The 25014-nt window shown below is 40.9% G+C and overlaps 1 protein-coding gene across 1 annotated transcript in view; it reads right to left on the bottom strand.

Annotated features, from left to right (window-relative positions):
* The window catches only part of LOC131126485 (receptor-type tyrosine-protein phosphatase S-like), a 90428-nt gene that overhangs the window by 37903 nt on the left and 27511 nt on the right, over window positions 1–25014 (bottom strand). Inside the window, exons 4-5 of the mRNA XM_058069090.1 lie at window positions 22024–22165; window positions 7466–7654 (exon numbers count right to left, since the gene is read on the bottom strand). Coding sequence (XP_057925073.1) covers window positions 7466–7654; window positions 22024–22165 — 331 coding nt within the window. The remainder of the gene's footprint in view (window positions 1–7465; window positions 7655–22023; window positions 22166–25014) is intronic.

Raw genomic sequence — 25014 nt, 5'->3', positions numbered from 1 at the left:
CCCGCAGACACAAGATATAGATGATTTCATATTGAGACACATTAGAGGCCTCAGGGTGGTTAAATATATCTCCATTTTATGGCAGGATATTTTCAAGCAGCATGAATGCAGCATGGCTACAGAGATGTCAATTTTAACCTGCTGCTCTAATAAAGGATGATTTGTCATGTCTTCCAACTTCCAGTTTACAGCTTTTAAAAGGTTGATTTGGTTTATTTATTTATTTAGATGTTGGGTTCCCATTTCAATGTGTAGTTCATTCATTCATTCATTCATTTTCTAACGCTTTTCCCTCACGAGGGTCGTGGGTTGTGCTGGAGCCTATCCCAGCTGTCTTTGGGCGACACCCTGGACTGGTGACCAGCCAATCACAGGGCACATATAGACAAACAACCATTCACACTCACATTCATACCTATGGACAATTTGGAGTCAATTAACCTAGCATGTTTTTGGAATGAGGAAACCGGAGTACCCGGAGAAAACCCACGCATGCACGGGGAGAACATGCAAACTTCACACAGAGATGCCCGAGGGTGGAATTGAACCTTGGTCTCCTAGCTGTGTGATCTGCGTGCTAACCACTCCCCCACCGTGCCGCCAATGTGTAGTTATTACTATTATTTTTTTTTATCACATTGAATATTTCTTCATAAATACTACATATTATGATAAGCTTAAACAATTACATTAAGTATAATAATTTCTTAATTATTAAAAAAAAAATTTATGTTGTTTCATTCTACAAAGATTGTTCACATTAAATGGTGTGGTTATTATTAATTAAAACATTTTATATTTCCTAAGAACAAATTGTATAGAAAGATTACTAATGTATAGTAAAATTATTATTCAGTAGGATTTCTTCTGAGGATTTGTGGTATTTTATTATCTTTTTGATTAACAACTTTTTAAATTGATTGTGTGATTAAATACATTAATAAATTAATGATATGTAACCACAAAATTATATTAATAATATTAGATTATGTGCCTTAGTGTAATATAATGTCAGGAATAATAGAACATTTTAATATAATATCCATCCACCCATCCATTTTCTGCCGCTTATCTTCACGAGGGTCGCTGGTATGCTGGAGCCTATCCCAGCTGTCTTTGGGCGAGAGACGGGGTACACCCTGGACTGGTTGCCATGCAGCCAATCACAGGGCACATATAGACAAACAACCATTCACACTCACATTCATACCTATGGACAATTTGGAGTCGCCAATTAACCTAGCATGTTTTTGGAATGTGGGAGGAAACCGGATAAAACCCACGCACGCATGCACAGGGAGAACATGCAAACTCCACACAGAGATCCCCGAGCGGGGAATTGAATCCGGGTCTCCTAGCTGTGTGGCCTGCGCGCTAACCACTCGTACACCATGCAGCCTTTAATATAATATAATATTCTCTTCTTCTCACTATAATTAGTATTACATTTAAGTGAGAATCCACACTGATGACATCATAAACACTAATAAATGGTCATAGATGGCTATAATGAAACCCGTCTGACAACTTTTGATATGATATAAAAGACCCGAATGACACTGTACCTCCTTTTCACCATGAAAATACTCAATGGCAGCCATTCCCTAGTTTGGCAGGAAGACAATGGCTTAAGCCTTGGTGGAGGTAAGTGCTCTCTGAGTGCTCCTGTTAAAATTTGTGATCCAGAACCAAGTGCAGCAATGACCAATAAAATGACGATTCCCATCTTCTCTGGAAATATGCCTCCTTCTCTCTTATAACCGACTTCCAAACGCATTCCAAATGATTAAGAATGCATCGTGAAGATGTGGCTACGCTAATGAAATAATACATATTTTAGGACAATAATGTGAGTGCATTACACAGTGACGTGAAACAGCTGCATAATGTTGTTTTAATGAAGACTATTTGGTGAGTCCCTTTTCAATGAAATGTAGTGCAGTTCTGCTCTATCGAGTGGATGAGCAGACTATCATACAAATTAAAATCTAATGGTGAACATAATGTAATTTCCGCTTACTTCAAACCACTACATGCACAGGATGTGTTATTCTAACGACAAAAACAGATTGCATCAATTAAAAAAGAAAGACCAAATGGTCTCTAAAAGGTTCTACAGAGAGCAGTTTTTGTGTTTTTTTTGTGCATCCTTCTCCGAGGGAGATAACGTTTGATTTGTTTCCCACATCTTGGGCTCAACTTTGAGAACTGCGGTTCAGCAAGCTAAATATGTCACCTCACTGTTGTTGGTTTTTTCACACACACATCATAGCGCTCCTGTTTTTCTCTGTCTTTGCTCATTGCTCACCATGCTGGGAAAGATGGCGATGAACAAGATTAGGATATCAGCTTTCCTATAGACTAGTCAGACAGAGCTTAACAATTCAAACCCTATTATTAACCTCCACACATATATATATAAAAAAAACAAAAACGTGTCAAACAGATAGTGGGTATAGCGGCCAGATGTGATGAATGTTGTCAGTTAAGATGAAGTGAAAAAGAGAAAGTGAGGGAAAGAGATGGAGTGCTGCTAAAAGAGCCAGAGTGAGATATGATCTGTGTAAAGTGAGCTGCGGGAAAATGGTGGAGAAGGTGTATCATGTCTTGTCTGTCAGGCTGAAACAACAACGGATATGGCTAACCTGATAGCTGCACCAGGTCAACAGGGAGTCAGCTGAGGTGGGATGCGACCATCTATCATTCGGAAAATATTAACTTTAAACCTTCTGGAGGCCTTGATTTTGGTATCTATAATACAAATACTCGGATTGGTAAATGTAATTCTGTCACTCCATCAAAAATCCATGCATCCATTTTCTATGCTGCTTATTCTCACTACGGTTGCAGGGGTGTGCTGGAGCCTATCGGCTTCAGAGAGGCGGGATACACCCTGGGCTGGTCTCCAATCGCCAATCACAGGGTGTTTTTCAAAAATGTATTAATAGAAGATTGTTATTTTGTGGTTGACTATGGCCCATTACTAGTCAAAAAATATTGAAAGATAAGTCATGTGTAGGGCAGCACGGTGGCGAGTGGTTAGCGTGCAGACCTCACAGCTAGGAGACCAGGGTTCAATTCCACCCTCGGCCATCTCTGTGTGGAGTTTGCATGTTCTCCCCGTGCATGCGTGGGTTTTCTCCGGGTACTCCGGTTTCCTCCCACATTCCAAAAACATGCTAGGTTAATTGGCGACTGCAAATTGTCCATAGGTATGAATGTGAGTGTGAATGGTTGTTTGTCTATATGTGCCCTGTGATTGGCTGGCGACCAGTCCAGGGTGTACCCCGCCTCTCGCCCCAAGACAGCTGGGATAGGCTCCAGCACCCCTGAATGAAGTCATGTTTAGCATTGTTGTCATTAGGTATCAGTGATGACTGCATGGATAAGCCATAGCACGTCTGACATGAGTTCTCCCATTCAGTGTGGAAGTGGTAGGTTTTTGGCTTCTTATTTTGTCCATCTTTCTCACTCAGTTTGAAACCCTTTCTGAAGTTGAGAAGAAATAAATTGGAGCATGCTGTTCTTAAAGCCATAGCTTGCTCATTACTGTTGAGCAATGTGTTGTAAACAAAGAATATGAGTGTAAAGGTGACTAAAGGGGTCTAATAATGGTAAAAAATGTATTTAGAAAGTCATAAACAGGTTTTCTGTGCTCTAGCTACGGAAATACTCTATTTAATAATATTAAATCCTACTTCATGGAAATTCACTTAATCGGTATTAAGGCGATGAATAATTCTGGACATGGAACCTTTTGTAAAATGATGAAAATAGCAAACCTTCGTTTGAATTCATGCCTCTTTTTGGGTTGCTGAGAAGGTTGAATCATTGTCCATGTAATTTAGTAACTAAAGTGAATAAAAAAAGTCTCTCAGATCATGACTCATTTCAAATCTTTCTGTATTTCTTTTTTGCCAACCCCCTTTGAGCAAGCAGCATTCTTACGTAGGGCAGGTCTATCTATTACCCAGCAGTCAACCTCCGGGGCCATATTGCAGGCCATCTGCTGGCTAGGCTGTGGGTCTCGGAGGCTGGGAATTGTGCTTAGGTAAACTCTACCACTCTCAGTCTCGTATGTCACACATTGACAGATAGCTTGTCGTGCTTAAACCTCATTCACATCTGAACTACACGGGAAGGCAAATGGCAGAAGAAAACAATAAAGAGAGAGAGAGAGAGAGAGATGGAGCTCTGAAGTCAGGAAAAGTTCAACTCTCCATTGCGAGATGTGTTGCCATATGTTTCCTCCAGCAGGATTGGATGTGTATGTTTCTACAAACTCATTAAGGGTGAACAGTAAGACACATATGCACCCTCAGAAGTATATATTTTTGTATTATACTCAGAGGTACAGAAGTGAGACCCGCGTTCGAGTCCCTTGGATCCCATCCCATGGATGTTGGATGTTAGCATCCAACTTGGCTTTTCAGTTAACGAAAATGAAAAAAATAACATTAAAATTTCGCCTTGGTTTGAATGCATTTTCCGTTATTGTATAACATGGTGCTGCACGGTGACCGAGTGGTTAGCGCACAGTCCATACAGATGGGTTTGATTCCCCCCTCGGCCATCTCTGTGTGGAGTTTGCATGTTCTCCCCGTGCATGCGTGCGTTTTCTCCGGGTACTCCGGTTTCCTCCCACATTCCAAAAACATGCTAGGTTAATTGGTGACTCCAAATTGTCCATAGGTATGAATGTGAGTGTGAATGGTTGTTTGTCTATATGTGCCCTGTAATTGGCTAGCGACCAGTCCAGGGTGGACCCCGCCTCTCGCCTGAAGACAGCTGGGATAGGCTCTAGCACCCCCGCAACCCTTGTGAGGATAAGCGATAGAAAATGGATGGATGTGTGCATTTCTTTCCAAAATCATTTTTCAACCTCACTCTTATCAGCTACAGGAATACAAAAATACAAAATGAAAGAAAAAAAAAACAACAACAAAGAAAGGGCGAGAGAAGAAAAACAACATTCGTGTCCCTAAACACACCCCTGGCTGCGCTCCAATAAGAGCTGGCAGCCGTCTACAAAATCAGAGGCAGCGCTCGGAAGGTGCCCCCATTTAAGCAATCTTAAAGGAGCATCATCCACATAGTGTCTCGTCGCTATTTTGCACCTCGCTCAGGTGTAATTGATTTCCTCGCAGGCGTCTCACTGCAGCGTTTGGTTCATTATACAGTGCATTTTGTTGCTCAGCTCTGTGGCGCTTTTGTGGAGTTGAAATCCCATTAAACCACACACACAAGTCTGTTACAGTGCAATTTATCTTGATGCTGTTTCATCGGCCCAACACCATGCACTGGTGAATGAATGTCATGTCTGGGTGACACCGCAAAAAGGACCAAAACAACTATTGGCAAAGAAGAGGTGACTGGATGATTAAGTACAAAAAATGTACTGGAAAAAGCAAAGAACTGCTGCAGACAACAGCGTTGACTCTACAAAGCAGTGACTTGGCTGCAATTTGTAAAAAATAATAATAAAACATGCACTGATATCATCTTTGGCCACATCTACTAAATAACTAAGAAATTAAAAATTAAAAAAATTACATGGTTGAGTGCTCGGACATCTCTGTGTGGACTTTGCATGTTCTCCCTGTGCATGCGTGGGTTTTCTCCGGGTACTCCGGTTTCCTTCCACATTCCAAAAACATGCTAGGTTAATTGGCCACTCCAAATTGTCCATAGGTATGAATGTGAGTGTGAATGGTTGTTTGTCTATATGTGCATGGTGGTAAGTCGTTAACATGTTGGCCAACACGGTCAGGAAGACCTTGCTTGTTCTCCCCGTGCATGCGTGGGTTTTCTCTGGGTACTCCGGTTTCCTCCCACATTCCAAAAACATGCTAGGTTAATTGGTGACTCCAATTTGTATGAAAATGAGTGTGGATCACTGTCTATATGTGCCCTGTGATTGGCTGGCTACCAGTCCAAGGTGTACCCCGCCTCTCGCCCGAAGTCAGCTGGGATAGGCTCCAGTTTACAGTGTGAGCAGTCGCAAATAACTCATTGGGTATGAATAATTGAAAATAGTCGATTTGATACACAATATTATGTTTGTCTTTTCATGGATTCCTCTTAAATGATCATTCATTCATTTTCTACCACTTATTCTCACAAGGGTTGTGGGCATACTGGAGCCTATCCCACCCTACCCCGTCTCTTGCGCAAAGACAGCTGGGATAGGCTCCAGCACGCCTGCAACCCTTGTGAGGATAAGCGGTACAGAAAATGGATGGATAGACATAGTTGTGGTGCTAAATCGGATGCTAAATCAATGCTAAATGAATAAATGCTACCTCTTCACACCAACACACAATGCTTTCTCATTATCCACCAACCATTAAGTTGCATTCACGAACACAGCATGTCTGGATTATTTACTTGAACTTCTGTATGCAACAGGTTTCTTATGTCATATTATTACATATATACGCTCTTGCTGTGTTTGTCCCAAACATTGAGATAGGTTTTTTTTTTTTTTTTAGAGCTACAGTCAAACAGTACAAATGAAAATTGCAGACCAAAGGTTGAACAAGGGCAGAAGTCCTCGGCGGAGGATGTTGGCGGACAACAGTGAGATAGCGAGACTGGCGTTGGAGGGAACACGGGCTTGAGCTACAGCAAAATGGTTTCGCCTCACCGTGACTTTCACTATGTCTGAGGACAAGCTGAGGGAAAATAGCTGAGGAATGTTTGTTTGCTTATTCCAGGAGAAGGAGAAACTGTGTGGTCTCACAAAGAAAGCTGAGCAAACTGTCTTTAGTGCAAATTGTTCATCCCTCAATCCATCCTTCAATTCTGAATGCAAACGTTCTTTCATCCTTTTGGTAGAATGAGTATAGAGCATGAGTATACAAAAGAAGAACATCAGCAAAAAAGAGAAGCCTCCTGTGTGAGGTTGGCCGACAAAGAAGACGACAAAAAAACACCTAAACTAACTTCACTTATGTTTAAAGGCAAAATAAATATTATTTCATTCCCTGCAATGAGAGAATAAACAGTCTTGGGTGAGCTGAAAACACAACCACAAAATGTGCTCCAGAAAATCATTTTTCTGGGAGTAAGGGAAGCCCCAGCTGGATCATACTCTCTGAAGGGAGGCTCACTGGGTCACACTTTGAAAAGCATGGATCTGACGACTCTTTGAGACATGTTGAAATCCACATTCTATAGTTAAACTAGTTAGATGCCCGTTTAAGGGGAAGTCTCAAATGTTGATTAAAAAACAGCTTTTTTCCCCCATAGCGCCAGAATCGAGCAAATTCATGAAATTGGCTCTGAAAAAGGTTGTAAATCCCCACAGCGTCAGAGAGGAGCATGTAATCTCTCAATCATAATCACAAAGCATGATAATCACCAAATTTAGAGCAACAGGGATTTTATATGATAGCAATGCAGTGTTTGCTTGCTTTTTGGAACACTGAAGAAGCTGGATCGAAAATGTCATCTAAATTCTCACCCGATCTTAGTTGTTTGATGCGACCTTGGCTGGAGCCGGGTTCAACGGGCAGGAAGTCCTTGAACCAGGAGATCTCTGGGTCGGGGATTCCGCTGGCGGCACACAGCATGGTGGCTGTCCTTGTGCGCTCCACCACCTTCAGCTGGGGGCCCATGTCAATACTTGGAAATCCAAATGGCAGCAGGTCCTCTGCAAAGACGCACAAGATAAATGAATGAGAACACTGCAAATCAATCAAAAAACACGTCACAAATAATAAAGAACAACTGTTTCTTTATTACGGCGGCACGGTGGACGAGTGGTTAGCGCACAGACCTCACAGCTAGGAGACCGGGGTTCAATTCCACCTTCTGTGTGGAGTTTGCATGTTCTCCCCGTGCATGCGTGGGTTTTCTCCGGGTACTCCGGTTTCCTCCCACATTCCAAAACCATGCTAGGTTAATTGGCAACTCCAAATTGTCCATAGGTATGAATGTGAGTGTGAATGGTTGTTTGTCTATATGTGCCCTGTGATTGGCTGGCGACCAGTCCAGGGTGTACCCCGCCTCTTGCCCGAAGACAGCTGGGATAGGCTCCAGCAAAAAAGCGGTAGAAAATGAATGAATGTTTCTTTATTACTGCATGGTGGCAAGTGGTTAACATGTTGGCCAACACGGTCAGGAAGACCTTGCATGTTCTCCCCGTGCATGCGTGGGTTTTCTCCGGGTACTCCGGTTTCCTCCCACATTCCAAAAACATGCTAGGTTAATTGGCGACTCCAGTTTGTATGAAAATGAGTGTGGATCATTGTTTGTCTATATGTGCCCTGTGATTGGCTGGCTACCAGTCCAAGGTGTACCCTGCCTCTCGCCCGAAGTCAGCTGGGATAGGCTCCAGCTTACAGTGTGAGCAGTTGCAAATAACTCATTGGGTATGAATAATTGAAAATAGTCAATTTGGTATACAATATTATGTTTGTCTTTTCATGGATTCCTCTTAAATGATCATTCATTCATTTTCTATCACTTATTCTCACAAGGGTTGTGGGCATGCTGGAGCCTATCCCAGCTGTCATCGGTCGAGAGGCGCGGTACACTCTGGACTGGTCACCAGCCAATCACAGTCGAAACTGGAGTACCCGGAGAAAACCCATGAAACTCCACACAGAGACGCCTGAGGTGGGTATCGAACCCGGTCTCCTAGCTGTGTGGCCTGCGCCCCAACCACTCACCACCGTGCAGCCCTTAAACCAGGGGTCTCAAACACGCGGCCCGTGGGCCAAATGTGGCCCGCAGGACACTAGTTTGAGGCCCCCACCTTGATTAATGTGTAATGTTAGTGCGGCCCGCGCAAGTTTGATATGGATGCTGTATGGTATCATGTACCCAGAAAAAATTATTACGTTTGATTAATGTTCATGTTAAAGGTTAAATAACTGTTAATAGTTATCCTCCCTATCCGTGTGGAAGTGGTAAGTTTTTGGCTATTTAAGTTTAAAGGAAATAACTTGAAGGCTACCGTTTATGTCGCTAGCTCTCTAGTTTGTGTCTCAAGACCCTGCAGTTGCGCAATATGTTGTAAATAAAAAAAGTATAAATGTGACTATAGTCGTGTTTTGTCATGTCTACAGGGCTCTAATAATGCTTTGTTCATTTTAATCTGAAAAAAAAAAAATTGTCTACCCACCAACTATATGTGGTTTCTTAAGTTTTTATTATTGCCGTTTTATTAGTATTATTATATTTATTTATTACTGATTGATTGCTTTTCTTTATTCTTGATTAATTAATTTATTTTTCATCTTATTTTGTTCAGAAAAATAAAAATTAAGATATTTGAGAACAGTGGAATGTTTTATCAGAGCTTTTATTGTAGAAAATCGGAACCAAAGCACTGAAAAAGTTTGTATATTTTTCTGTTTTTAATAAATGCGTTTTTGTTTTTTTTTTTAAACCTGATGCGGCCCAGCCTTGCCCAGACCCTAGTTCCAGTGGCCCCCAGGTAAATTGAGTTTGAGACCCCTGCCTTAAACGATCATGAAACTGCATTAACTGTCATTGTGCAGATGTTTTTGGTTACTTTTTTTTTTTTTTTGGTTACTTAAGTTGACCAATCGGTGGCTGGGAATTAACGTCAATGATTAGCGGTTGTTGTGGAAGTCGACACAATGCAGGGACGTTCTTAACAAGTCTAGCTGTTTTCTCTAAGCATAAACGTGTCAAAGTGTGCTGGGTCAAATCCAGCCATGCTTGAATCCTTCCTTGTCTCCGTCAGCGGAGAAACATAAGACTTCCACATAAACGCGGTGATGTGAGAGCCACTGCCCCCCCCCCCCCCCCCCCAAAACACCCCCAATTCCATCCCCTCAGCCCCGCCTTTCACATCTGCAGCGGCTTGAAAGAGAAGAAAGAAGCAAAGACAGAAGACAGCGGGGCCACTATATCCTTCCTCATTAAAAACACCGTTTTTTTTTCTCCTCAGCTAGCTAGTCATTAGGTGATTTAGTAGGCGGCCAGACACACAGCAAGGTTCGCTGTGTTTCTGACAGGCCGTCACTACAGGAGGATAAACATACCGCCCAATCAGCATGAGAGTTACTGAAAAGACTCACACTAGTGCACACACACAACACGGCATACTCCCTGCCGACAAACACAAGTATATGGCGGAGGTGGCATTGAACTGTGTGCCTTTCCCAGTGTGGTTTTGTGTCTTTGTAATGATTCCTGTCTAATAACTATGCAGAGACCTGCTCAGAAACAGCAGCAGCAATTAGAAGCCAAGATCAAGAGGAGGGGCAGGGCAGCGAGGGTAATAAGGACTTGTTAGCAGTAATTGTTTAAATGCAGCGACTATTAGAGAGGCAGATCTGGGATGTGTCGACATGCTCCTGGATATGTCTGCTTTTATTGTGGGGCCACGGACAGGTCTGTGCATGTTGTGCGTGCAGCTTCACTAAATTAACTCAATTATTGCGATTACGTACACGACCAATTGGAATATTTTGACATCATAGTGTGAGAAAAAGGGGTTATTATTTCATTCATTCATTCATTTTCTACCGCTTTTCCTCATGAGGGTCGCGGGGGGTGCTGGAGCCTATCCCAGCTGTCTTCGGGCGAGAGGAACAATTTTGGAACAATTTGTTCATGATTTGTTCATGTATCACAAACAGTGGTTAAAACATATATATATAATAATGAAAGGACCTATTGCCTGTGAATGCACCTCATTTTTTTTGTCTGTAGTATTGGTGAATGCCATGTTTCTGGGTGACTGTCAAGCTTAATGGGAGAAAAAGAACATAGAATGGGGACTGAATGTCCCATCATATCTGCTGGAGAAAAGCGCTCAAGAAGAGACAGCATCTCAGCCTTGCATTGAAAACAGTCCCTTAAAATATTATATATATATATATGAACCAGTTGATAACCACTGCACTAGAAGGGAATACCCCCATGGTACTACATACTGTACTTTCCAGTTCAAATATTGTGTACCTTATTCCAAATGGTTGATGGGGTTGAGGTCCATGCTTCAATATTTCTAAAATCGCAAATACTTAAACTTGCTGATATAGTTAATCTTCAAACAGCTACGTAAAATAATGCATAAGGCTAAAAATAACCAATTACCTAAAAATGTCATCCAATACTTCTCTACAAGAGAGGAGAAATATGATCTCAGGGAAGAACTACATTTGAAACACTTGGACTGCTAGGGCTACGTTAAAAAGCCATAGCATTTCAGTATGTGGAATCAAACTATGGAATGGATTGAGTAAGGACCTCAAACAATGCACAACGATGAGCCAATTCAAGAAACAATACAAGCAGTTGATGTTTGCTAAATACAAGGATGAAGAGTCTTGAACCAGTCATGATGTGCTATATATATCACTATATTGACACTTACTATGGTACCCATTAAGTCACTGTATGGTCATATCACCTCGTACTTTCATACGTGACAAAAATAAAAAATAACAAAAATGTAAAATAAATAAATAAATAAATAAATAAATAAATAAATAAATAAATAAATAAATAAATAAATAAATAAATAAATAAATAAATAAATAAATAAATAAATAATATTAGGAAAGCAGGAAGTGAACAAATGTAACAGTTACTGATAGTAAAAGTACCAGATGGAGGGGTAGGATTTAATAAGCTTTGCTTCTTCCTACTCCTTTTGGACATGTAGAACTGAGAACTGATTATGGGATGCATTCAATTGTTATCTGATGCATGTTGAAATGAAATAAAACCATTATCATTACCATGACTTTACGACTCTTTCATTGTGGAATAAAAAAGGACCTTCCTCAAAATGTCTGAGGAATGAATTATTGGCTATAATCCCAAACTGTGTGGGTTGGACAAGATTGCACATACGAGTGGTAGTTTCCTCCTTGGGGTGTGTGTGTGCTCACTCTATAGCTGAGGAGCACAGACCTATGGGAGGGACACAGTTGCTGCCCTCCTTATTGGGCCAATTGAGCCTTTGTCCTGGGAATGTTCAACCAAAGGGATTGTTTCACAGCTGGCCTCTCAGTGCCTCAGTGTCCCCCTGGTGGAATTGAAAGAAGTGGTCAATGGCAACAGGGAATGCTTTCTTAGCCTGGATTTTACACTATATGGTTCACATGACACCATTTTTTCCCTCCCATGCACGTGTCATAGCTTAGATGTGTCATGGCAGTCTAAAGACAACTGAAAGGCATGGATTGTACGTCTTTAAATATGAGCCTGATGCCATGTGATGTATTTATGTCTGTAATCAACACTGGCTTAGAATATACAGTATTGACTTACAATGGATTGGTTTCAGCATCTTTAATGTATACATGTTTTAAAGTGGCCCAATTATTCTGTATGTGGTTTGTGGTAACTAAAACTCCCGTTCCTTTGTGTCGCACTAAATGTCTTCCCAGGCGGACCTTAATAGCGTTACACATTTGTAGAGGACAAGAAGTGACATCGGTGGTTCAGAGTTGAGTTTTTGCTTGTCGTGGGTTATAGTCATGAGAAGCTTGTGTTATTATTATGATGATTTGGTCATTGTTATTGTGCCTGTTGTGAGATCATTGAAACATTAGTACATCACATTTGGCACTTGTTTCACTGAACAGCAACACCTAGTGGCCACTGTAGAATACTACAATCACAGTTCACAGTATTTTAGTTAATTTCTGCTTGACGGGTCTTGATTCAGGCTAAGAATAAGTACGATATGCGTAAATATGATTAATGTTTAGTAATAACAAGCCTTATTCAACCACAAAACAATCATTTATTACTTCATTACTCATTCATTACTTTGTGAAAAACCACAATAGAGCGAGGGTGTGATGTTCAAACTATAAAGAAGCAAGAGACGACTGAACATGTACATAGACCGACAAAATGAGATACAGATACTGAAGTAGAAAGGGACACTTAAACCACAGCGTAAATCCAGACCCATACTGGTACCCTCTGGACCCAGACCCAAATGAGTAGAAGACAACTCCAACTTGACATCCATAGTTCATGTTCTGCTGTGCCTTCGCCAAAAATGTGACTTAAGGAATGTGATACACACACCCACTCATGTGCGTTCAGTTTCTGCCACTTTCACATCGACACAAATACACAAATACACAAAGAGGCTCTCCAGTAAATAGGATTAAGCATCTCGATGACAGCCGTCCAGATGGCCAGACACGTAATCAAGCAGCCATCAGCCCTCTGCTTCCTCCTCTCCTTACACTTTTAACCACTATCTCTCTTGCACACACACACACCGACACCTCCTCCATACCTGCATCTATAATTACATATTCCACTTTCCGACGGCCGAAAAGCAATTACCAGTGGCAATTTCCTTGCCTGATAAATCAAGCCTACGGGAGCCTCATGATCGGAAGGACAACAGAAGCCGCTGAAATGTTGTAAGCTTTGGAATCCATCCGAAAGGCAGACCGTGGCCATGTCAAGGGTTTGCTTGTTTTCTTTGGCTGATCACCACCTCCAGGCCCCCTGCTACCTAAACACACGACAGACGGGTGCCATCTGCTTCCACTGTTGTGGGGCAGAGAGGCTCAATGGTGATTGGATCTTTCTTTTTTCTTTAACATTCATCAGCTTTGAAGAGCCACATTTAGATAGGAACATCAAGCAGCTGCGGCTGATGCTTGAAGGGAGAAATGACACTATTAGGCACAACTAAAGGAATCTCAGAAGCGAGGCAATCCTGCATAGAGATACGAGATGACTATAAAAATGCAGGCGTAGAGGATCGCCTCTCCCATGTATCCCACGATAGATCAATGCTAATGATCCTTCCGAACTGTCAAAAGAGGGAGGAGGGGACAGGAAGCAGAGGAGGGCTATTGATAGTCAGGTCAGGATGTGAGCTCCCCGAGGTGAAGAATATGCTATGCCTTACATTTGAACCCCTTCGTCCTCCCCCAATCTCACCTTTCTCCTTAGAGAACTCCAATTGTCTTTTTATCATTCCGCCGGCTATGACTGCATGGACTCCCTGGTTGTTAATTACCGCACACCACTGCAGAGGGGTCAGTGTGGGTGCATGTTTGTATTCCGAGCAGGTCTTTACCAATACCACAAATGCCGTGGAACATTTAAATTCAATTTCCATGAAGATGTGCAATTCGGACACAATTTTCAGGAAAAATTCCCCTCAAAAAGTCACATAAATTATGTTGCATGATACCTCCACATATCTCGACCGAGTGAACACCTGAAGGATTACTTTAAACAGCTGAGCACCAGGGATGGGCATAATAGATTCATTGATTCACTGACTGTTAAGAATCTCCTTGTTTGGAATTGATTGTTGATTAATTTGGTGCACTACTTGGAGTGTTCTTCAGTTGAGTCTCCACTAGTTTGCTGTCTAAAGAAGCCAACATGAGTCAAATGCTCATGTCTACCACACACACACACACACACCTCTGTCCTTGTAGCTTAGTACAAATACAATAAAAATAATCAATAAGTCACCAATAACCAAATCTGGAAATACATCACAAAGTTTACTGAGTTCAGTATGGTGGCCCAGAAGTGCAAAACACTTAAATAAAACTGGAAACCACTGACATTTCAGAAGACAAATGAACATTTCAGAAACTCGAAACAAATGATTATTTGAGAAAACACATTAACAAAACACAAAACTAATTACAATCACATAAAATGGAAAGTGATTGCAGCAAAGTGCGGACTGAAAGGAATGAAAGCCGATAACGGTACATCCATCACTTTTCAACATATGAGTGCGCAAAATAAAAACATGAAATACTGACATTGGACTGCACGGTGAAAAAGTGGTTGTCACACAGGCCACACAGCTGGGAGACCCGAGTTTGATTCCTCGGGCAACTCTGTGTGAAGTTTGCATGTTCTCTCCGTGCATGGGTTTTCTCCGGATTTCCTCCCACATTCCCAAAACATGCTAGGTTAATTAGCGACTCCAAATTATCCATAGGTATGAATGTGAGTGTGAATGGTTGTTTGTCTATATGTTCCCTGTGATTGGCTGGCCACCAGTCCAGGGTGTACTGACATACTGACATATGTATAGCTTTGTTGTTACACCAAATTTGTTTGCATAAAAACATTGTTTCTCTGTTTTGCTGTGTTGTTTTTTCTATTCCCTGGGGTCTCACATATGACCCATAATTTGTTGGAAACAACACAACTGCAATTCTTTGAAATTACTCTCCAGTAGCAGGGTTGACATGTGCAGCCAATATTCCTACTAGATTAATTAGTATCGCTCTGCCAGAACATGAAACGACGATCCTGCGGTCATGAACAAAAAAATTAGTTGACCTAGCTGTCAATTTGGACTTTATTGCATTCCCGTTCCAGTTATTGCAATGGTAATTTGTGTCACCGTTTGTCAATGTGTTTTCTGAAATGAGGAAGTTTTTTTAAGGAGTTTTCTGAAATTTAAACATGTTTTGCCTTGTTTTTTGCCGGAAATTTTAATTTGTTTTCTGAAATGAAGAATGGTTAACAACACAGCATGACTCGCCATCAGCAAAGGATGTGTAGTTTTATGCTCGGTTAGTACTATTTAACTTTGCTTTACTTGTTTACTGTTAATAAAGGTTTATAATAGCGATAGTTTAATTTAATTTCCATACTTTTCCTATGGGATTGTTTCGAAATAAAAATAATTCCCAGATCGATAGATCTATAGATACAGACTGAACAGCTGGATGGGTATATACTGCAGATTCATGCTTACACTGCAGCTACATGCATGCCCTGCAGATATACATGTACAGTTAGCGGATGCTACAATACAGTTGGCTGTAGAGAAGAGGGAGGTGGGAGCTACAGGTATTGAGCCAGCCTCCTGGGTGAGTCAGCGGCAGCTTGAAATAGATACTGCAGGCATGGCCTTGATCACGCTTTTCACCAAATGAATCATTTATCAGACACAAACACTGCAGTGCAAAAAAAGTACAGCTTATTTTTCATCTCCTGGTTAAATTGATAAGACAGCATATGGAAAAATGTGCAGTGCGTATATAAACACAGAGAGTGTCAACAGCATTTTCAGGAGAAAGCTGGCAGAGGCCAAGCAGCATTGTTCCCCGGAGCTTTGTGTTTGTGAGCAACCAAGAGGTTGAGCACGTACATTTTGGCCCGGTTATGTTTGCAGAAGGACATCTAGGCCTGGTGCCCAAAAACAAGGCGGTGAAACCAACCCAATTTGGGCAAATATGCAATTCATTTTTACACACACACAAACTGGCAGTGAAGACACGCAGAGTCATGCACGTAATGCAAATGATGCAAACAAACAAACAGGACTCCAGCTTCTCTCTCCTGTGCTGCTTCTCTTTGTTTTTCCAGCTCTCTTACACACAAAAATGTTGTGGTTGAAAAACAGGTTGCCTATTCATCCTCTGGTTCATTTGTGTAGGGAACGGCCACGTGCATGAAAGAAGCCTTGAATAAAAGGCGCCTGATTCAGGAATAATCTGCAGTCCTCAGAGGCTCTAATGCTTTGACTCCAATAGACTGCAGGAAGGCTGAGGAGCACTTTAAATGCTAATGGCCCTTTATGAGAATAGATCACAATGCTACACAGTGCAAAATAAGGCCTGCAAGTCCCCCCTCTATATCTACAAGCCCTGCTCTCATCAGGCAGGTAACACACACATCAAACATGGCCGTGTCACACGCTGCCATGCAAACAAGCGTGGCAAATGGAGTGCAAGGAGAAGAAAGAGGAGGCAGGAGGTATATAAAACTGTAAAAAACGTGGCATGTGTGTGATGAAAGAGCCAGTTTCTCCACTCAAAAAGTGTAATCCTCTTGCAGGCTGAGTTGATACTCTCTTTTTTTCTGCTGTTTGAGCCGCCGGCCTGCCAGTGCAGCAGACGCCTGGGGAGGTTGGGGGGGACGATGTGATCTGGCTGTCCGTTAGTCATATGAAGGGTGTTTATGGTGGTGGCAGATCATCTCTCTCCTCCCTTCTCTCTTTCTCTCCCTCTCTCACCCTCTTCCTCTCACATCCCCGCCTCCCGTTCGCCAAAAATGGGACACTGGGAGGTGAGTATAATCAGGATTACTTTGCGCAAACCAACCAAACACAAATATGCACAACACACAGTCATAACTGAAGGAGTTAATGCGCATGCATTTGCACACATAGTCATTATAGTCGTGCACATGCACACACAAATAAACAAGCACTTTGCTGCAGGACCTCTCGCCCACCAGAAGTTTTGCAACATGCAGAACTGCAGATATTCACTTTTCCTGAAGGCTCAACGGCACGACTGCAGTGTGCATAGAAGTGCTCCGTTTGCACATGGAAGAGGGGCAAGGAGGTGGGAGAGTTTAGACAGACGGTGAGGTCAGGCAGGATAGATGACTGTGAAAATGAAAAAATGAATAAAACAAGAGGAGGAGAAATTAGAAACCAATGGCGCTCTGGGCTACAGAAGCCTGAGCCAGTCGTCCAAAGTAAGTGAAATAAAGTAGAAGGGTGGGTAATAGAACATGAATGTTTAAAAAAAAAAAAAAAAAGAAGATCTCGGTGATCATAAACTGCCACATCGCCATCCATTAGCAACCCTATAGAGCAGTGAGCCACATCCTGTGAGCCACCACAAGAACCACAGCAGCTGCTATTAGTGTCGGCCAACCATTATGCACAATCATGGCATGGAGCCCATCAGTGGACAAAAAGACTTTTTTCATACAAGTGGAAGGGTTTGGTCACTAATGGAAAGCATATTTGCAACCATTTTCTCAAGTGAACTGATTTTGTTTGATATTTCACAAGAAGTGCTCGATAACAACGTTGCTTACACTAAATGTTGACACTTCAAAGTGAGGTGTTTCTAGTCATTTTCACTATACAGTGGAACCTCAGTTAGCATACGCTAAATTTGGGTTTATGTCCAAATAGAATTTTTGCTTCAGTTTATGTACGTACATGTCCTGGTAGTCCTTGTAGGACTTCATGAGGTTTACCACCAGCTGCTTGTAGTAGTTTCTAAGAAACTTTCTTTACATGCATGCAGCTTGTCCACTTCCAAGAGAAAGATTTCTGGAAATAAAAACAAAATATATTATGGCAAAACTCTAGACATATCAAAATGAATGTATTGGAATGTGCAGTTTGGTTATTGGTTGCCTATAGACACAAAGTACCTTCTGATAAACTACTGTTTTTATACTGTTTTGCCTTCTTTTGCGTACATTTCCTATTTTGATCTTGGGAACTATAGCCAATCTGCACTTCTGTCTTACTTTTTCTTTATTAGAGACCTAAACCTAAATTGCTCTTATTTTCCGGAAGTATTTTGCTTGTAGACCAACGCTGAGGAAGCCGAGTACCCGGCCAACACCACTGCAAACTACAACTGCAATAAAACAATGTTAAATGTCTCTGACTATGTCAATGAAAAGTATCATTATCTAAATATAGGTAGAATATGGTAAAATATGACCACAGAATGTCATTGCTAACGAACCAAAACAGAAACATTGCTCTGTCGCCCGTCTATGACATCATCAGCCGTTGACTCTATAGTTCTTTGCTAACTAAGACAGTTACGCCAAAATTCGAATTTCTTCTTGACCACAGCTGCAAAATAACCTAAAATGGGGCCAAACAAGGTTTTGGGTGCCACCACTTTGATGAAGAAGGTGAGAAACACTATTGAAATCAAGAAATAACACATTTATTTATTCATTTATTTGCATTTTGAATTGTTTCCTGCATGTAAAAGTGTAACCTTGGGTGACATAACATTATTTGTTAAGGGAAAAATTGATTCAGTTACTGAATGTTTTGTTTTGTGGGACCTTCTGCAACAGATGCTGACTGCTGACATCAACCTTAATTCCAATGAATATGAAATCTATACCACTATCCAAGCTGTATACTGACTAGTGACGACTACTATCCATGTTGTAATATATACTACAACTGTTGCTGCAATGTGAGGGCTGCACCCGGTTTTGTGAGATATACATTTTTAATCTACGCTGTGTTTAAATGGGCAACACTATTTCCCAAAGTGCGCTAAACTAACCCCGTGTTTAAATGATTATCATATCATGCCCTTTAAAATGACATCTCAGCCATTAAGCTTTTGTATGAAAAAACAATGTGAGTGAAGGTCAGGCTGAGATTCTTCCACACAGTATTGTTGTATTTAAAATCACAAGTGCCTTGTAGAAGAACATGTTGTTAACTAAATTAATCAAGGTGTTTATCTAAAAGAGCTGTTCAAACCCATTCAACAAACGGGTTCACAACATCCCATAATGAACTACAAGATGAACATTACCTTAATGCTGATTTAATTGTTGTATTGTATTTCCTTTAAACAAACAAATTGCTTTACAGCATACACCTAATGGCTACTTAATGAAGTAAATCATTTACAAATACAACAAATGAATCAACAATTCTACTTATATTTAGATAATAATACTTTTCATTGACATAGTCAGAGACATTTAACATTGTATTATTGCAGTTGTAGGTTGCAGTGGTGTCCTTCAGCGTTGGTCTACAAGCAAAATACTTCCGGAAAAAAAGGACAATTTAGGTTTAGGTCTCTAATAAAGAAAAAGTAAGACAGAAGTGCAGATTGGCTGTAGTTCTTAAGATCAAAATAGGAAATGTACGCAAAAAAAGGCAAAACAGTATAAACACAGTAGTTTATCAGAAGGTACTGCGTGTCTACAGGCAACCAATAACCAAACTGCACATTCCAATACATTCATTTTGATATGTATAGAGTTTTGTCATAATATATATATTTTTTATTTCCAGAAATCTTTCTCTTGGAAGTGGACAAACTGCACGCATGTGAAGAAAGTTTCTTAGAAACTACTATAAGCAGCTGGTGGTAAATCTCATGAAGTCCTACAAGGATCTTGGCTGCATTCAGGTCAATTCAGCTTTTTGCAGTCCCATCTAAATTTATTTTCATTGAACTGTGGACATATGGAGAAGTAATCCTACTGCTGACTATAAGACACAAGCCAAAAAGCATTGTTCAGATAACCAATTAAAAATGTTTTATGTGATACTTTAGCTTGGTTTTCATAAGAAATTTATTCACCTGATGCCTTAAAATATTTCTTGTTTATTTCTTGACAGATAAAGAAATGCTAATTTTATATTTTAAAAATATAAATATTGAAGGCTAAGCAAAAATCTATTGTATAAACAAATGTGATTTTGATGTAAACCAATATCATTGAATATGTTCAATACAAAAATCCCCAAATTTGTAGACCAGTGTTGTTATTCATACATCCATATTCTATGCCGCTTATCGTCACATGGGTCGCAAATGCATGCTGGAGCCTATCCCAGCTGACTTCAGATAAGAGGTGGCAAATACTCTGGACTGGTCGCCAGCCAATCGTAATGGATAATTTAGAGTTTCCAATGAATCTAACCTAAATTGTCCATAGGTATGAATGTGAGTGTGAATGGTTGTTTGTCTATATGTGCCCTGTGATTGGCTGGTGACCAGTCTAGGGTGTACCACGCCTGTCGTTCGAAGACAGCTGGGATAGGCTCCAGCATCCTCATGATGCCTTGTGAGGACAAGCGGTGTAGAAAATGTTGAATTTCATTGAATCAGACCGTTTCTAATGTTTTGGTTACCTTTTTTCCTCTTTGATACAGTACAGTTCTACACCAATGCAAACTACAACAACAATATAGATTGTTTAAGTTTTTCAAAGGCTAGGTTTTTAATATGTTTTAGTATCACCAATTAGGAACAGACCTTCCAAAGGAGTGCCATGTGCACCTCCAAAGACAAAGTCTTCCCTAACTTCATGGAAACAAAGCACCATGGTTCCCCGACACTGTATCTTGTCTTTGAAGACCATTTTGTTATGACTGTTGTTAAAATAAAGGCAGAAAAACATATAAGGCTGCAAGGGGTTAACATTGATGTGTCAGTGCTATACCATGAGAACTAACAATACATAGGAATATATGTATATACTTTCTATTTTCTCATTGTTTTGCACATTTCTACTGTACAATCAGTCAATATTGAATAATAGAGTGGCTTGCAAATTAGGCCACCAAAACTACCGTAATAAGAAGGGACTAAACACAGTCAGCATACACTCAAAGCCCAAAGTTATTTAATATTCCACAACAGTTTGAGCTCAATAACTTAGTTTGTAAAGATCCAACTCTATTTGAAGTTAAATTTTGTTGACATCCCTCACAATCCTCTCTTCTATTCACTGCACAGTGCAGCTGATTAGGAGGAATCAAATCAAAGATGTCAGGATGGGAAATATTCATTCAGATAAAAGTTTGCACAAACAGAAACAAGGCCAATGCGATGCACACGCACCAAGTGGCTTGCCCCCACCCCCAGGTACAGTTCACGCAGCAATGACTTTTAGATCGCTGCTGTGTACAGAGATGATGGCGTCGTGTTAACAGATGGGCAGGGATGGTCTGGCCAACCTTCTGTTCATCACTCAGCAGCGCCAAGTCCTCCATTCTCTTTACCTTCTTCTGCTCCTTTCCTCTGACATCCCATTTTGTCTCTTTTGTTTCACTTGACTCGTGCCACCACCCGTTTCTTCACCCTCTAGCAACTGTGTTTCACCTTCCCTCGCCCTCCCCTCCCTCCACTTCCTCAATTTCCTGCCGGCAGATACGAGTTGTCTGCCAGGCCCAAGTCTAATCCCCTGATTTTTCTTCATGGACTCGAGCCACTGGGGCAGCCGTTCCTCTATTTCTTTGTGCTTTGCCGCTGCGCTGGGCGGCTGGCCAGTGCTCACAGCTGCAAGTCAAGTTCATAGCGTGTTGGAGAACCACATTGTGTTCCTCCGAGGAGACTGTGAACCAGTGATTAACCAGTGCTCTGGCCAGGATGAGAAGTGATTGGGGCATGCTGGGATGCAGCAAGCTCTCGACTCTAAAAAGAGAGGCCCACAGCGGAAGGCTGAGCTTTGGCCCAGCTCTATACAGCTGGAGCCAGGTGCAGGACACGAGTAATAAGAATGAAGAAGCACGGAGAGCCACGTGTTCCTTTGTCTCACCTCTGATAATGGCCAGCTTTGCAGTGACTGACAGCTCTCCTTCGCTGTTGCGTGCCACGCACTCATAGATGTTCTCATCTCGAGGTGCTCTGAGAGGTTGGATCCTCAGCACGGCGCCTGCGCCTTCATCAAACTCGATGGTCTGAACAGCCGTGAGAAAAGACACATTAGTCATAGCCAAGTGGATGAATGCATTTGCAATAATAAACAGTTACAGTGGACCCTCGGAAGTCAAACGTATTCCTTTCATTTATTCAGATTTTCAATTGATATCTTCAATGGGTCAAATTTGTAACCGTTGGAAGGCAACGAGCCATATTTGAACACCACATTATGTAAAACCATCTGCCCAGTCAATTAACAAAGATCGCTAAAGCCAAAAACAGTTAATTAAATAATGTAATATAATACAAAATTGTTACAAATTGTACAAAATTATGCACGTCGGCAAGTATCACCAAAAAATAACAATAAAAAAAAAGTTCTCAGGTAATAAAACATGTCTGTCATGCTGCTGTCATAGATAAATGAATAACCTTGAGATAGGAGTTGAAATGAAGATTCTGACACACCCCACTAGTGAGTTTCTGAACCGCCACCATCTTGGCTGCGGCGTCGCACCTGGAAATCTTTTGGCAATCACTCCAGCCATGGAGGCACAGCAGAGCGAGGAACAAGAGCCATTTTCTGACATTTCACACTGTTCTTCGGTAATTGGAGACTATTTTGAAGTAGAAGAAAATTTAGGAGTGTTTGAGGAAGCGTTGTGCATCAGACCATAGAGATTTGAGCCATATCTTGACCAGCAATATGGGCACAGATTCTGATAAATCAGCCAGTCATGATTGTGTGAATGTGTCTACACCAGCAGATGGTCATTTTTAATAAGATTAACACGTGTCGTTTTGGTGTCGTTGTGACCCCTTAGTACTATATTATTTTATTTCACAGAAATGTGTGTGTGTTTGAAGTTTTTAGGTCAAATTCAGATTTAGATTTTCTGTTACCAAGGATCCACTGTTTCTAAATCATCACTGTTAGTTTTACAAATACTAAAATTAAAATTGCTCTGTAAATTCTATGTTCTATTAATTCCAGTGACTTCCCCCCCCATTAAGATACGTACCTGCAGGGAAGTGTTTTGTCTTGCAAAGACACCCCAGTGTATTGTACTTACCGTCGTGGGCTCACTGTTAGGAATTGAATGTTACTTCATGAATTAGAATATGACTTTACAGACAAGCATCGGCCATGAGTCTTAAAAGCGTACACAAAGAACAAGATAAAGCTTCATTCAAATGGAAGTTGCTCACTGGTGCATGAAGCCCACCAAAAATTTGACCTGTGATCTTCTGCATCTGTTCAGTCCCCCAAGCAACTGACTATAACCCCCCTCCCCTCCCCTCATCCACACGCTCACATCTCACATAATAATACTGTACTGTAGACATGTCATGAAATGTGTTTGCATGAGAATTTTGTAGGAAATCATACAAAAAGATCAACACTGTAGTACATAGTATATAACATAGTATATAACTGCACTATTTTCAACTAGGGATGGACATTTGACAATTTTTCCTTCAACAATGATGAATAACTGACAGATTAAATGTTTTCTATATGTGGGATGGAAATGTCTTTCTGAATCTTTTCAACTCCTGCTTCGATGCCACTGTTGTATATATAGAAAGCTGCTGCTTTGAGGAGTATAGAGATCTGCAGGGATGTAACTCAACTTCTTATAGCTGATGTCATGTTGTCCTTCTTCAGACAACTGAGAGCCTGTCCACACGGGAATTATTTCATCATTGCAGTCTTAAATCCACAAATGTTATTTTTTGAAAATGGCTTATAGGGTGGGAAAATCAGATAACATCATCCTGGGGTTGCCATATGTACAAGCAAACCGTTACTTTCTGAAAACGATCACCGCCCTGTTGCCATCACATGACCAGAAGTGACCGCTGCCCAAAAAAAAGCAACATATTATCTAAATATAAGATAAGATAAGATGTGCCTTTATTCGTCCCTCAGTGGGGAAATTTGCATTGCACAGTAGCGTACAGAATCAGTTAAGCAGTACAAAATACACAATATAGAAAAATAAACAATATAATCAACCCAAGTATTAACAAAATTAACAGTTTTTCCCAGAGTTATATACAATACAGTATGTAGATAATATAAAACGAGATGAGATATATGACCAGTCTATACACTGAGGTCTTGCTAGTGAGTTAATATGAGGCATTATGGAAATACTTCAACAAATATGGCAAGTGGTGGTTTGCGTGCAGGCCTTACAGCTAGAAGACCTCAGTTCGATTCCACCCTCAGGCATCTCTGTGCGGAATTACTCACATTCTGAAAAAATGCTAGGCTAATTGGCGACCTTAAATGAGTGCAGGTGTGAATGGTTGTCTATATGTGCCGTGCGATTGGCTGGCGACCAGTCCAGTGTGTACCTCGCCTCTCATCGAAAGATAGGCTCCAGCACGCCCGCGTCCCTCATGAGCATAAGCGGTATAGAAAATGGATGAATGAATATCTGAATATTTCAACTGGCATGACTTACAGTCAACGTCTAGACAAGCCGGACTAGCAGAAGTTGATGTGTGGCTGTTTACATTTGTATGTTCCCATGTTGATGTTGATTATTTACTGATCTGTGTGTGGACGCAATTTTTGTTCAACCCGCCAAAAACACAAAACAAAAGCGTTCCCGTGTGGACAGAGCCTATATTAATAGTGCCTCTGCTGGTTGCAGCCAAGTAGTGCACTCCATTTTGTTTCAATTGCTTTAAAACACAATTCATCAACAATAAATCCCCCACAATTGTTAGTCAATGAAATAATTGATCAAAATGTCCTTCCCTAATTCCAGAGCATTTATTGTTTCCGTGACTAGGTATTTTATTGCAGGACTAAATGTAAAAATATATATATTTTTTATAATTATAATGCACTGCTTTTTCTATGAAATCTTAT

The sequence above is a fragment of the Doryrhamphus excisus genome, chromosome 3 (genome assembly GCF_030265055.1).
Source record: "Doryrhamphus excisus isolate RoL2022-K1 chromosome 3, RoL_Dexc_1.0, whole genome shotgun sequence".
NCBI classification, from domain to species: domain Eukaryota; kingdom Metazoa; phylum Chordata; class Actinopteri; order Syngnathiformes; family Syngnathidae; genus Doryrhamphus; species Doryrhamphus excisus.
Note: the sequence above shows the minus strand (reverse complement) of the source record. Positions and strands in the feature narration are given on the sequence as shown.